Source organism: Heteronotia binoei, chromosome 6 (assembly GCF_032191835.1).
Source record: "Heteronotia binoei isolate CCM8104 ecotype False Entrance Well chromosome 6, APGP_CSIRO_Hbin_v1, whole genome shotgun sequence".
In the NCBI taxonomy this organism is placed as follows: domain Eukaryota; kingdom Metazoa; phylum Chordata; class Lepidosauria; order Squamata; family Gekkonidae; genus Heteronotia; species Heteronotia binoei.
The window spans coordinates 98,499,258-98,513,879 of record NC_083228.1 but is presented as its reverse complement, the minus strand read 5'-3'; the positions used below and the strand labels follow the sequence as shown (position 1 = coordinate 98,513,879).

Sequence of the window (14,622 nt, the reverse complement as noted above, 5' to 3'; positions counted from 1 at the left end):
AGCGATGTCAGGGTGTGTGACCTAATATGCTAATGAGTTCCTGATGGGCTTTTTCACACAAAAAAGCCCTGGCCATTACATATAGGTAATAGGCAGGGAGGGTATTGCCAGGAAGGGTTAATTAGAGTCAAGATGCATAAGTAACTTAATATAGCTACGAATCGCAGTTGGTAAAACCTGTGAATAGCAATTAACAAACAGCATAATAAAATTTACGAATAAAGACCAGCGCCAAGGCTTGATGCTTTGCCTGAATCGAGGTTGACTGCAGAAAGGCAAGCGAAAATCCAGATTCGACACTGAACTCTCTTGCCACTAATTTATCTTTTTAGCAATAAATGAGGTGTGCAGCTCTGCGCCCCGCTTTCCCTTTAATTCAGCAACATGAAGTTCACCTGCCTTCGTGAGAGAGATACAGGGAGCACTGGCCGGGCAGGGCGAGACAAGAGGATGGGCAAAAAAAAAAAGTTTTACTAGGAACTACAAGCAACTCCCCTTGATACCCACGGGGGAGGGGCAAAGTCCGAAGGCCGAGACAGAGCCTCAGAGAAGTGGACGAGGAGACACACCCGGACCCTTCTGCCCTCGGAAGCCCCCTTCGCCACTTCCTTCCTCCGCCCAGCTGCACTTGTTACCTTCCGACTGTTGCTGGGGCCGCTGCCGTTGCAGGTGGCGCAATCCGCCGGAGGGCGGGGACGATGCTCGGCCAAGGCGCCGCCGCCCCCATTGCGGACGTCCCAAGTCCCTGGCAGGTGGCTGCCGCCGTTGCCCATTCCTTTCGGCTGACGTGCCCCTCTCTCGCCGACCACCGAGGCGGCAGGGAAGAGCCCGCAGTGGCGCTGGAAGCGGGCGACGGGCTCCGAGTCGCCAAGGCTGCGCACCAGCCATTGCAGCCAGGCCATCATGTGCCTCTGCGGGGCAAGGAGCAACTCCGTGCGCCACGCGCGCGCCAACTGGGGCCCGTCGGGCAAGCGCGCTCGGAAAAGGACCGAGGGGAAGGGGCGGGGCTTAGGCCGCCCGCGAACAGGTGCAGCCCGCTGACGCCTCACCCGCAACCAGGTAAAGTCGCCAGGCGTTGTCCGCTCGTCTCCGGTTTGATACACCTGGAACAGATTCACATACACACGTTTTATTTATATAACATAAAGTTGCTAAGAACCGTACGGAGGAGCTGTAATAGTAAAAACCTATCAAGTTCCTGAGCCCGGACACATGGGGCATCAGCTTCTCGAAGTTTATGAATAAAAAGGAAGGGCAATTATGCCTGAAGGGAGCAGATTAAGTAAATCGGGCACGTGCTCAGATATCTGCTAACTGCGGACTAAAGTACATTTAAGCTTATTTTAATTGGCATTTTCAGCGATGGGAACAACTTTGCTGACATTCCTCCTAAATATCTCAAGAAATTTCTACTACAAATCCTAAGCAGAGTTACAGCCTTTTAACTCCCCATTAGAAGAATGTCACTCTGCTTAGAATGGCACATTAAGGCAGCAGATGAGGCATATAAAACAGCTCCATTTATCATTAACGCTGTTAATTTAGCTGGTTAAACAGATAAAATCTTATGGCAGCTTGACCAACATATTTACTGTGCCATAAGCTTTTGTGGACTAGAGCCCATAGAATGTGAATTGCACCCTTCATTGGCAGGTATATTTACAAGGCCATAGAAGAAAATTAGTAAAAAGAGGAGCCAAAAAAAAAACCCCTTAAAAAATGGCCATTCAGAACAGCAGGGAATGACAGTCTTCCTGTACTGTGCTGTAATTCTGATTGTCTGCAAAAAGTTGCTGTTTCCTGTTGGAACTTGTCTTGCAGTCTATTTCCACCTCTGCTGTCTCTTTATCTGGAACTGAACAAGACTGCAATGCAGAGGTACCAGTTTGCAGAATGCAGCTGCCAGCATAGCACAGTGCTCTAATTTCTATGCTGCTGTCTTTGGATAACTCTAAGCATCACAGTCTATTGGAGTACTGTCTTGTGCTTGGAAGCCCACAGTTATCCGCTTAATGTACCCTGCTCACCTTTCCTAGCCTCAGCCCCATGGAGGGAGCACAAGCAGGCTGCTACCATTTCTGCAAACCCGGCTTCACTTCCTCCCTCCTACGCAACAGCTCAGAATGAAATGGCTTTCTCCATAAGGATGGGAGGAAGAGGAACTCTGCCACCATCAGGCTCCGCTCTTTCATAGAATCTTAGAATTGGAAAGGACCTCCAGGGTCATCTAGTCCTACAGGATCCCTGGCCAAATTGGCCTGGAGACAACTCGCTGCCTGACCCCAAAGTTGTGAACAGCTTTCCTTGGTGTGTAAGAAAGGGCCACAAGAACTAATCACTGATGCAACCCTTCCTGCCCTCCTTCTCATGATCCTTCTCATGATCTGCCTAAGTTCACAGAATCAGCAGATGACCATCTAACCTTTGCTTTAAAACCTCAAAAGAAGGAGAGCCCACCACCTCCCAATGAAGCCTGTTCCACTGTGGAACAGCTCTATCAGGAAATTCTTCCTAATGTTTAGTTGAAAACTCTTCTGATTAAATTTCAACCTGTTGGTTCTGGTACAACCTTCTGGGGCCATAGAAAACAACTCCACGCCATCCTCTATATGACAGCCCTTCAAGTATATGAAAATGGTGATCATATCACCTCTCAGTTGTCTCCTCTCCAGGCTGAACATACCCGAGTCCTTCAGCCTTTCCTCATAGGACTTGGTCTCCAGACCCCTCACCATCTTCATTGCCCTCCTCTGGACATGTTCTGGCTTGTATATATCCTTCTTAAATTGTTGTGCGAAAAACTGAACACAATACTCTCAGTGAGGTCTAACCAGAGCAGAATAAATCACTTTGAGTGATTTGGACACTATGCATCTATTGATACAGCCCAAAATCACATTTGCTTTCTTAGCTACCGCACCACACTGCTGACTCATGTTCATTGTACAGTCTACTAAGACCCCTAGATCCTTTTTGCACATACTACTGCCAAGACAAGTTTCCCCCATCCTGTAATTATGCATTGGATTTTTCCTAAGTAAATGCAGAACTTTACATTTATCACCATTAAAATTCATTTCATTTGTTTTATCTCAGTTTCCCAGCCTGTCAAGATCATCCTGTATCCAACTCTGTTTTCTACCATATTTGCTACCCCTCCTATTTAGTGTCATCTGAAAATTTAATACTATTCCTTCATCCAAATAATTTATAAAGATATTACACAAAACAGGTTCTAGGACAGATCTTTGAGGCACTCCACATGTCACTCCTCTCCAAGAGGATGAGGAACCATTAACAAGCTCTCTTTGGGTTTGATCTGTCAACAAGTTACAGATCCACCTAACAGTAATAGGATCCAAACCACATTTACCAATTTGTCAACAAGAATATTATGTGGAACTTTATAAAAACCCTTTACTGAAATCAAGATAAACTAAGTCTACAGCATTCCCCTGATCTAGCAAGGTAGTAACTTTCTCAAAAAAGAGAGAGAAGGTTAATCTGACATGACTTGTTCTTGAGAAACCCATGCTGGCTCTTGGTAATCACAGCCATTATTTACAAATGTTCAAAAGACTGGGTATTTGATGATTTATTCTAAAACTTTTCCAGGTATAGACATCAAGCTGACTGGTCAGTAATAACCCAGATCCTCCTTTCTTCCCTTCTTGAAAGATGGGAACGTTTCCCCGTGTCCACTCTTCTGGCACCTCCTGTGTTCTCCAAGAATTTTCAAAGATAATGGCCAGAGGCTCAGAAATTACATCTGCAAGTTATCTTATTACCCTTGGATGCAGTTCATCCGGCCCCGAGGACTTAGTTTCATTTAAAGATACTAGGTGTTTATGTACTACCTTTGTGCTGATCCTAGGCTGCAACTCCCTTCCCTCATCATGTGTTCTGTTTTGCCATGTTGAGCACCTTTTCCCTCACAAGAGAAGACTGAGGAAAATTTTTTTGGCCACTGTGTGACACAGAGTGTTGGACTGGATGGGCCATTGGCTTGATCCAACATGGCTTCTCTTATGTTCTTAAAAGTAGGAATGAAGCAGTTCTGCCCTCTCTTCATCACCTGTTAAAATTTCACTTTCCTGTCCCCACAAGGGGCCAACCATGTACTTACCTTGTACATAAGAAAAGAATGCTTTTTTGTTGTTTTTAGCATATCTTGCTAGCTTAAGCTCATACTGAAAAAGTCATAACATATATGCACATTGCTACACGAACTTCCAGTGGGGTTTTTTTCCTTTCTGAATGTGATTCAGACATGCTGTCTTTAACCCATATTCTGAAATGGCATCATCCCAGAAGGATGGTATTATTGCATTGACGGAGTTTTTGGATTGCCCAGTATGGTCTGATTAACTGGCACCTTTGGCTCATCCAGACAATGTCCAAATTCTGGTGAGGTGCTGAAGATAAGGAGGAAATGGGTGGCTGTTTTTGTTAGAACACACTATTGCCCATTGCTACAAGGAAATCATGAAGATTCCATAATAAAGTGGGGGAAACTAAACCTGCATATTGGGACCTTTTAGAAGGACTCCAGTTAAAAAACACTTTATTAGAATTATTTTTTCAGTAGTCTCTCTGAGCAAGTTGGTGGCCCAGCTTGACTCAGTTCTCCACACATTTACCCAGATCTGCACCCTCCTTCATCACCTAGTTTAGAGTCTTTCCCATTTCTGCATCTTTTTGTGTGTGTGTGTGTGTGTGTTTTGTTGTTGTCTTCAGTTGAGGCTGTGACTCAGTGATGGGCAGCCCAATCCAGAGAACCGCTGTGTAGCTGCGCTCAAGTGCAGAACTAGCGTAGGCTGCCACAGTTGGCTCCCAAAGGGGAAACGTTACGCTATATGCGGAGGGGGAGCACAAGCCTAATGACCGAGAGAGAACTAGTCAGCATGGTGATTCCACCCATGCGCATGCCATTGGCCCACTGCCAAGGCGGGGGTGGGGGAAGCACAGGCTAACGCGGGACCACGGGATTGGCCAGCACATTGCATGTGACGGGAGAAAGGGTAGAAAGCCCACACCAGAGGCCATCAATCCCCACACACCCTCCTGCTGTCAGAGACTCTGCCAATAGCAGACAGACCGGCAGACCGGTGCAGACAAACAAGAACCACAAAGTGCAGGAGTCCGCTGCTCTAAACAGTGGCTGGAATGTATGTGCAGCAGATGCCAAGCAGGAGAGAGAATAGAGGGTACAGATCAGACTTTATTTTTCCGGAACAGAGTGCAACAGTTTCCCTGGTGCACACTGGACAGTCACGCCGTGGGAGGGGCTCCATTCAGAGTGGCGGGCAGAAACAGTTGAGGCAGTGGAGGTGGGGGTGGAGCAACACATGCGGAAGTCTCTGTGTTGGATTCCCACCTGCAAAACAGAGACAGAGATCACGAGCACCTGCAGGGGCAGCAGCTGGAGGAGCAGGCTGCGTTTCAGCCAGCTGCTCTCTTAAAGGGACAGTCTCTGACCCACCTCCCCGCTTCGGGGCAGCTGCCACACACACACACACCCATGCCCTGCCAGGGGTTGAGAAAGCGGCAGAGGGCAGACAGGGGAGCGGGGTCAGTAAATGCCTCCTACTGGAGCCCATTGCCAGGTTCAAGTGCCAGAGACGCTCGCACACTGAGCAGTCAAGAGTGAGGGGAGGTGGAGGACAGTCGGGGGGCACAGTGCAACTTACCCAGCCATGGGCAACAGTCCTTGCATGCAGAGCCTCTGGCAGCCCGGAACCTGTGGAGACCTGGAAACAAGAGCAATTAGCCCCAGGGGAGAGACCTTGCTCTTCCTCGCAAGTCAAAGATACTGTCAAAGCAACCGTGCAGTGCAAAACCTGTCACCAACGTACCTGCCTGTCCCTCACTCTAAGTTCGTATGGCAGGGAGCTCACCAGCAGAACTTCCCGCCATGCAAAGCTGTCCCTAACAACTAAGTTGTGCGAGGCCAGAGCAGAAGTATTTCTAGGATGGGGGGACCGTGATTGGGTGCTGGGGAGGGGGCTCATCAGCCCGAGGCGCAACGGGATTGGTGAGGCAATCACACCACTCCCTAAGGGGTTTGCGAGCTTCTGCAGTGGCGGAGCCGACCTTTGTTTTTGGTTTCAATGAGTGCCTATGGGACACACCACTGTTTTTGCAGGCGTAACGTTGCGCTTCTCAGGGGGGGATGTCATGGCCCAAACTGCTCAGGGAGCCGCCTAAGCCTGATCATGCCCCCAACTCCACCCCCTCCTGCGTCTGAGCACCGCGCTCCGCCTCACTTCTGCCAACGCTTGGGCGCAGCCCTCAGGCGCTGCTGCTCTCGAGCAGAGTGGCACTCTGGCAGCCCCACATGCACATAACTCCCCTCCGCTGTGGTGGCGTCGGCTGTACATGGGCACAAATGCTTCCTGCGCCCACATAGCAGATTATCTGCTCCCAAAAGACTTTCTGCCGTCCTCCCTTTGGATTGTGCTCAAAGCATCTGTTTGGCATGCAGAAGGTCCCAGGTTCAACTGCCACACCTCCAATGTAAAAAGAAAAAAAAGGACCAGGTAATACATGCTGTGCAAGACCTCTGACCTGACAGTACCGACTTTGATGGATCAATGGTTCGATCCAGTACAAGGCAACTTCATGTTGTGGCCAGGAGGCACTGCCTGCCTCTAAGGCTACCCAACTCATGCTAGGGGGACCCCAAGCTAAACAAAATGGAGTCTGATCAAGAAACACTTCATTCAAAATGGAGTAGAGCAGAGAGCTTGTTCTGGTCCCCACCTAAGAACTCCCTCTGGAAACAGCCCTCTCCCCTGCCCAAACTGAGTGCATAATAACAATGGAGACTGCTGGTAAGTATTGCTCATGCCCTATTCCTCAGCTACTGATTAATCAGCCATCTCCCTGGCACTTTGCTGCAACTCAGCTTCTCTTTGTCTAATGCTATGGTAATGTCTGATACCTAGACAAATTCTTTGTTCTTTATGCTTGCCTCTCCTCAGGGGTATCTTTGTTAAATCGCCCAAGCAATTAACACATATCCTGACCTTTTGTAACCTATTGGGTGGACATTATTAAACCAGCACTATCTATTATTACCTGGAGATCCATCCAGGTGACCAGAGTCAGGTCTGCTCATTGGCTTGAGATAGGCCCCCAACAGGTACCCAGAAAAGAATAATCACTGCCCTCCACAAGCCAGCCCCTTTTCTGGGAGGACCTCTTTCCTTCCAAAAAGATTATAACATGAGAGAAAGCTTCATCTCTGTCCCTCTCTCTCTGAGCACATGTAACATATAATTGGTGCCCCCCCATTACTCTAAGTAAGGGGGCCCTCAGACATGGCACATGGTAGTGCATGTCTACATCTTCAAGTTGTAACTGGACCTCACCACATCTGGACCAGGTAATATTGCCTTCCTCAATATCCCCTCAATTCCTCTATCGATAACCTCTACCCTTCCTAGCTTCTTGATTGCCTGTATTGTGTATTTGTGTGTGTGTGAATGTATTCTTTTTACATATTTTAAGTAAACATTATACAATATATTTGCCTGGAGTATTCTTGCTTGAAAACGAGACCTCCATATTATTGAAGAAAATATCCTTTGTTCCTAATTCGCTCTATCTACTCTCCATATTTCCCCATTTTAAAGGAGACGTAAGCATTTTCCGTAACAATGTCATACAGCGGTGGTCCGTGTTCTATAACTGGGTTGTGCATCTGGTGTTCTGACCCAAATTTGGTAGTAGTAGCAGCATTATCATTTTTAGCAGGAGAAACAAAAAGTGTGAAACATAAAGAACTGCATGCAAAGAAAGTGAGAAGGATATATATAGTTAAACCATAGTGAATGTAAGCTCAGTGTTGTAGATTGAAAAAGAAGAAGGTATTGGATTTATATCCCGCCCTATACTTTGAATCTCAGAGCCGTCACAATCTCCTCTACCTTCCCCCCACCACAGCAGACACCCTGTGAGGTAGGTGAGGCAGAGAGAGCTTTTTACAGCAGCTGCCCTTTCAAGGACAACTCCTGTGAAAGCTATGGCTGACCCAAGGCCATCCTAGCAGGTGCAAGTGGTGGAGTGGGGAATCAAACCCGGTTCTCCCAGATAAGAGTCCACGCACTTAACCACTACACCAAGCTGGCACCAAACAAGCATGGGTTCAAGCTCTGATATTTTTAAAGGCAGTCACTGTACAGAACACAGCCATGCTATCTTCCTGTTGCTTTTCCTCATTCTCTCCTGCCACCTAAGATCAAAGCCAGCAGCCTCTGTCTCCATTCCTTCCTCTTTCCCAATTGCATCTTCATCACAATGATTGGTAAATGGAAAATGGTAGAAAGTACACTTTTTTTTGCTAGTCATGATTCCTAGGCCTGTTCTTTAGAGAGGTGGCATACAGTTTTTCTGCTGTCTACAAGTAAAGTAGCAATTATCCCACCTACTTAGTAGATGGGCTAACCATGATCAAATCCATCATTTGCCATATGTAATAATAAAGAGAAAGTGCATTTCAATAACAAAAAGAAAATCAAGCCATCCACAGGCAAGGCTGAGGTTCTTATATACTTCAAGTATGCAAGGAACAAATGTAAAAGTAACATTTAAACTAAAAGGAAAAGGGAAAAAAACCAATTGCTGGATTATCCCTGAGTATACTCTAGGAGACAAGGGATATTGAGAACAGTTGAGTCATTTAAATGGGAAAACATATAAGATGGGGAAATTGGCTTGTTCAAGCCTCTGAAAGCTTATATCATCCTGAAGGGAGAAATTTGCCTGTATGTCTGGGAGGGAAAGAGAATTTCCAAATTATTTGTGTTCCCTTCCCTTGTGGTTCTTTGCCAGCCCCTAGCTTGTTTCCTCTAACACAGCAATTCATAATCTAGTAGTTATCAGGAAGCCACTGAAATGCAGCTACTCATTAATAAAGTACCGTATTTTTTGCACCATAAGACTCACTTTTTCCCCCAAAAAATGTGGAGGGAAAAGTGTGTGCGTCTTAAGGAGCGAATACTGCAAAAAATTCACACAAATGCCTCTAAATTCACACAAACAGCTCTAAAAACTAGGTGCGTCTTATGCTCAGGTGCGTCTTATGGAGCGAAAAATACGGTAGATGTTTCTGAATACTAGAGTGATTCTTTAGAGATGAAAAAAAAATAGTTTCTAAAGTTAAAAAAAAAAAAGACAACCCCCACCCAGCAGCATGATAATGGCTGGACATGCTCAGTGCCTTGGGCATTCAAGAGAGGAAGCAGTTGAGATTCAGTTAAGGCAGAAAGTGGGGACTGTGGAAGATGGAGAAATTGGCTTCTAAGAGCTTGTAATATTTGATAGAAGACATTTGGAGGGGGGGGGCAGGAATTGCCAGTCACCCACAACATGTGAATCCTTGAAGGCCTCCAGTTTAATTAATTTTCATCCTGGAAAAGTGTGGTTGAATTAAGATTGCTCCTTCAACAGCATAGATGTTTTGCTTTATACTGCACTAGTTTGATAGACAATTGGGAGCCGACCACTCTGATCTTCCATATATGCAAATATGTGGAAGTGAGCACAATGGCTGGTTGAGAAAACTTACCTTGAAACATCTAGAGTCTTGAGGCATCTCTCTTTTTGCACAATAACAGGTATAATTTATATATTATATAATTCTGATTAGCACCTTCAAATCAAAATCTTCCCTGGGGTCACAACTTTAATGTTGCAACACAGAGAAAATAAGGTGGATAGTTTGGGGGATTTATACAACAATCTTTAATTAAATAACTGATAATTAAGACCCAAAGGCAGGCAATTAGAGCAGAGTAACTTTGTGTGATGAACACAGCAAAGGTGCACAGCCTGATTAAAGTGTAGATTAATGTTTATACAGAAACTAACATACTTGTTAGTAAAGAGGAGAGAAAATGTCCTAATTACATTACATTATTGCCTGTTTTGCATGCACAGCTTAGTGCAAAGAATCCAAGCAGTCAAGCCTTTAAGCTTGAATGTGGATTCTGTGCCTGTTGTATGCACCATCTTTTTTCTCCAATCCATTTATTCTGCAGCTACAGATGGATTGCTTGGATTCTCTGCAGTAAGTTATGTGTGCAGTCCAACCAGGATCACTGTGCCTGCAGGAGCTGACGGCTCCCCAAAGCTGCAGTTCTGGCTGCCTTCTCCTGCTGCCCAGTTTAAACCAGATGGCAGGAGAGGGCAGTCCAGCTAGGAGCTGTTTTTGTCTAAGATCAGTAATAGTCTCATATCACTAGACTCATGCCTCTTGTAAAAAAATTAATAAATGTAAAACAAAAAGGGACACACCAATGAATGGTGGAAGGTAGAGAATGGGCAGACTGACCTGTGGTTGTGAGATGTGGGTATGAGAGTGGCCATGAGGGGCAGGAAAGGGCAAGGGGGAAATCCAAGGGAATCTGTATGTTTTTGAATGACTTGGAAGAGAAGCAAGGAAAAAACTGGCACAAAAGCATTCTCAGGTCGTTTTCGCCAAAAAGCAGTTTGGCGTTTGCGCGGCTTTTGCAACGGGAGCTTCCGGCTTTTCTGGCTGCTCCGCAGCGTTTAGTGCGAAATCCGCGCAGATCCTGCGCAGTGAAGAGGGGGGTCGCGCCGGCGGAAGGTGAGTGCGAAAACGACCTCAGAAAACCCAGAGAAACAGCAGAAAGCAAACTGAGTGCTGAAGGGAGGGGAAACAATGCAGAATGGAAAAAAAACCCTGACAGACATGCACAGTGAAAGTGAGGCAGAACATCCATGCATAGTAGAGAGACAGACAACCTAAGCGTGGAACAAAAAAGGATATTGTTCTAAGAGTAGCAATCTGGAGACAGACAAGGAATGACACTTAACAGGAGAGAAGATGGTTTATACCATGTCCTGTAAGCCGCCCTGAGCCTGCTTCGGCAGGGAGGGCAGGGTATAAATAAAAAAATTATTATTTATTATATTAAGATGGTGACCTCAGTATCCTATCTAATTGCTTTCTTCCTGCCTCCTGCAGGGTCTTCTCTCCTTCATTGTACACCAGACATTGCCTGTTCCAACAAACTAACAAAATCAGATAAATCCTAACAAGAAACATGGTGCAGTTGCTTTCCATTTTCTTTCCACACCATTCTGTGGAAATGCAATATAATGCCATTTCATGCATCATCAAGTGATATATTTGCATGCTTCTGCCTGATGGAGATGGGATAATGCACAGAACAGTGAGAGCTCATGAAATGTTGTGTTATATCTGCACATGCTTAGAAAGCTTTATTGTAACATTGACTCTGCCCCTTTAAAATTCTTGCTAACTCACAGCTGGGAGTCAGCCTTGGACATTCAGGAGGGCAGCTTTCTACTTAGGCTCTTCATTCAGATTCTTGCTGGAGTAATTTGCATTGCTTCTGGCCTGGGACCAGCACCAGGAGTTTTCTCAGGTCTTGCCCATATGCTGTCTTCTGCAGAGCTTTTATCATGGCATTTTCTTCCAGTCCTTTATTAAGCGCTGCATTTGCAGTGCTGCTCCGTGTCTTTTCTGACAGCGTTGGCTCAAGCCATCCTGGAGCTTCTTGTCAGAGAAAAGAAAGAGGTTCCTGGCAGGTATGTCAACAGTTTCACCCAGATAACTGGAATGGGCAAATGCTGGAGACCAGATGTTTGTGTATAAACTGCTCATGTTGCTTTTGAAGCAATCATTGATGGCTCTGCCTGGATGAATCAGTGCTAGTCCTGGATATCCACTGGGCAAATCCACAACATTTTAAAAATAAAACAAGGCTGTTCAACTTCAGGAGTATGCTGCACTGAGTTTCTGTCTCACTCTACCAAATTCCAATAGTCAGCAGAGCTGATGCCAGAAAGAACATGCACCTCAAAGACCGCCTTGGGAAACCTGCAGAAGAAGAGAGATGCAGGGGAGAGATGCTGAGTGACTCTCTCAACATGACTGCCTGCCAGCTGACATGACTTGATGTTTACAATGATAAGCCTTTAATCACTGCAATGAGTTCATCCTGATCAGCTCTTGTAGCTGGCTTGTCATTTCCACCAATGTTTATCATTTCAGTACAAGCGATGTTGCTTGTAACCTTGAGGCCTGGGTTTTGCATATGAAATAGTAATGCTACCAATGGCAGGTGGAGAGTTGTTCTCACCATTTCATTCTTTCTGCAGATTCCTACTGATCTGCTGTGGGTGATCTTGCATAATGGGAATAACTTTAAATACAAATAGTTGCCTAAGGTGAGAAAATGAAGACACTGTCTCTCTTCAAAGCTTTCACCATTGCATCTTCATTTGTCAGAAATATCACAATGTGAGGCATGTGATCAGATTTCACAGATACTACAATCACTTAGAATGTAAAAAGGCAGGACTCAAGCAGCGTATAGCTAACATTGAACTATATACTATAGTTCAAGCAGCGTATAGCTAACATTGAACTATATACTATAGTTCAATGCACTTCAGAAAATAAAGAGAAGTGGCACTCAGCCAGTTAAGAGTACCTAGGGTATGGGTGTCAAACTTGTGGTCCATGGGCCACAAACATCTTGCTCAGGGATTTAATCAAGTCTGCAGCTCTTTTCTCCTTTTCCTGTCCTCACCTTTTGAAGCTTTGAGGTTGCAAAAGTTCCCAGCTCCTTTTCCCTTCTCTGCAGGCTGAAGCAGGAAGCTCTTCTGGGCTTGCAAAGCTGCAAAGAAAATGCAAAATGGATCTTCCATTAAAGTCTCTGTGCCCAGATAGATTCCATCCTGTTGAATTGTGGTAGAGATTCTCTACCTATATACAGAGAAAATTAAGGGCTTAACCAAATGTGACATTTTACACGTATACAGTTACAATTTATTCATACATGTTATGTCCATCTGATTAGTTCTGAACCTGTTTTCATCATAGACCAGGGGTGGGGAATGTCCAGTCCAAGGGGAGGCAGATTGGTCTTCTGCTGCCTGGCCACCTAGCAGGGAGGTGGCAGAAACATCCCCTGTCTCCCCCCTCATTTAAAGACCCCCATGGGGGCAGGAATGGGGCAAAAAAACACATGCTGCCCCTCCCACTCCATGGAAAAATTGTCTTCCACGAAACTGGTCCTGGTGCCAAAAAGGTTGGGAGCCACTGAGTGTCAGCAAAGGATTCATTGAAGTATCCAAAATGATCTGACTTGTCTTTGTTCAAAACTAAGTTTCATTTAATGATTACAACAATGTTGCTCTCTGCACATGTTCATTGAAACTGATAACGAGTAACTGGAATCATTGGTATTTATGAACATACATCAAAGACTAGGGCTACAAACTACTTCTCATAATAAATCTACATCCGTCCCTGCACTTGTTACTTTCACACGCCGGTTATCTTTTCCCTCAGGCATAGTTACATCCTCCCTCCTGTTGGTGTCCTTGCTCTCACCCGGGAGGCTCCAGAGCGGTCAGCCTGGTATTTTACACTTCAAAGGCCAGGTTGCTCTTTGGAGTTTTGGCAACCCTCTTCCCACCCCTCCTTCCAGTGCAGGGCACAATCATTAATAACTAGCATTGTATTAAGCATCAGGGTTAGTAGGCATGGATTAAAGGAAATCGATCGTATGCTCCCCCCATTGTATGTCCGGTTGGTGCTGGACCAACCAACCCACCCCCAGTACTATGTCAAAGGAGCAAGAGGGGGCGACCTCAAATACTTCCAAGTCCCAGTGGTTTTCTACCCCCATGGGGACCTCTTGGGTCTGCTCCACACAGGGCTCCCCCCTCATTCGAGTCCCGTCCATTTGCTCGAATTCGAGTGGCCGGGGAAGCAGTTCTTTGGCTCGTTCTAGCATTTCCACTAGTCTGGGGGTTATGATCTCCCAAGTGCACCCCGAATCTATGAGGGCTCTTGCGTGCACAAACCTCTTTAATTTTATGTTTAATAAAGTCAATGGGACGAACATCAGTACCCCCGAAATTCTCACCTGTAGTGGTGCCGCTTTCTCCGGGACCTGCCGCTGGGCACCCTCTAGTGCAGGTCGGCCCCGTTTCCTGCTGGCTCAGCTTCCCATGGGTCCTCCCCCAGCTCCTCCAGCATTAAAGAGTCCTCGTCAAGCACCATCGACAGGGCGGTGCTGCTTCGGCCCGATTCTTTCGGTTTGATCAGCTTCTTCACCCCCCCCAGGGGCGCTTTCGGAGTAGGGGTGGCGGCCCGAGTTCTCTCCGGACAGTTGGCCGCTAGGTGGTTCGGGTCTCTGCATTGGTAGTACTTACGGGAGGGGGGGTAGGTTTTGGTTCCCCCCCCCCCCCCGTAGCTTTCTTCACCTCCACCTTCAGGGCCGCTCGGGTTCCGTGGCTTGTCTTCCCTTGGTGCTCTTGCCGTTGGAAGGCCACCGCCTTCATATTGGTTTCGACCTCTCCCGCCAACTGGATCCACCTGACCAGGGTGTCCGGCCACGCTTGCCCCAAGGCCCGATCCAGGAGCCCAGCATTCAGCCCTCGGCGGAACACCATAATTTTCATCGCCTCGCTCCAACCTCGTATCTTGTGGGTGTAGTTTCTGAATTCCAGGCTGTATTCCCGAATTGACTTAGTCCCTTGCCGGAGGTCTTGGATCGCGGTGATGGCCCGAGTCTTTGAATTGGGATAGCAGCGCCTGCAGGAACCCCGCCACGG

General features: G+C 46.4%; 1 protein-coding gene across 1 annotated transcript in view; it reads right to left on the bottom strand.

The window, feature by feature from the left end:
* The window catches only part of SGPP2 (sphingosine-1-phosphate phosphatase 2), a 41,599-nt gene extending 40,638 nt beyond the window's left edge, over positions 1-961 (bottom strand). Inside the window, exon 1 of the mRNA XM_060242186.1 lies at positions 636-961. Within this exon, the coding sequence (XP_060098169.1) occupies positions 636-905 (270 nt within the window). The 5' untranslated portion in view covers positions 906-961. The remainder of the gene's footprint in view (positions 1-635) is intronic.
* Positions 962-14,622: the final 13,661 nt, after the last annotated feature.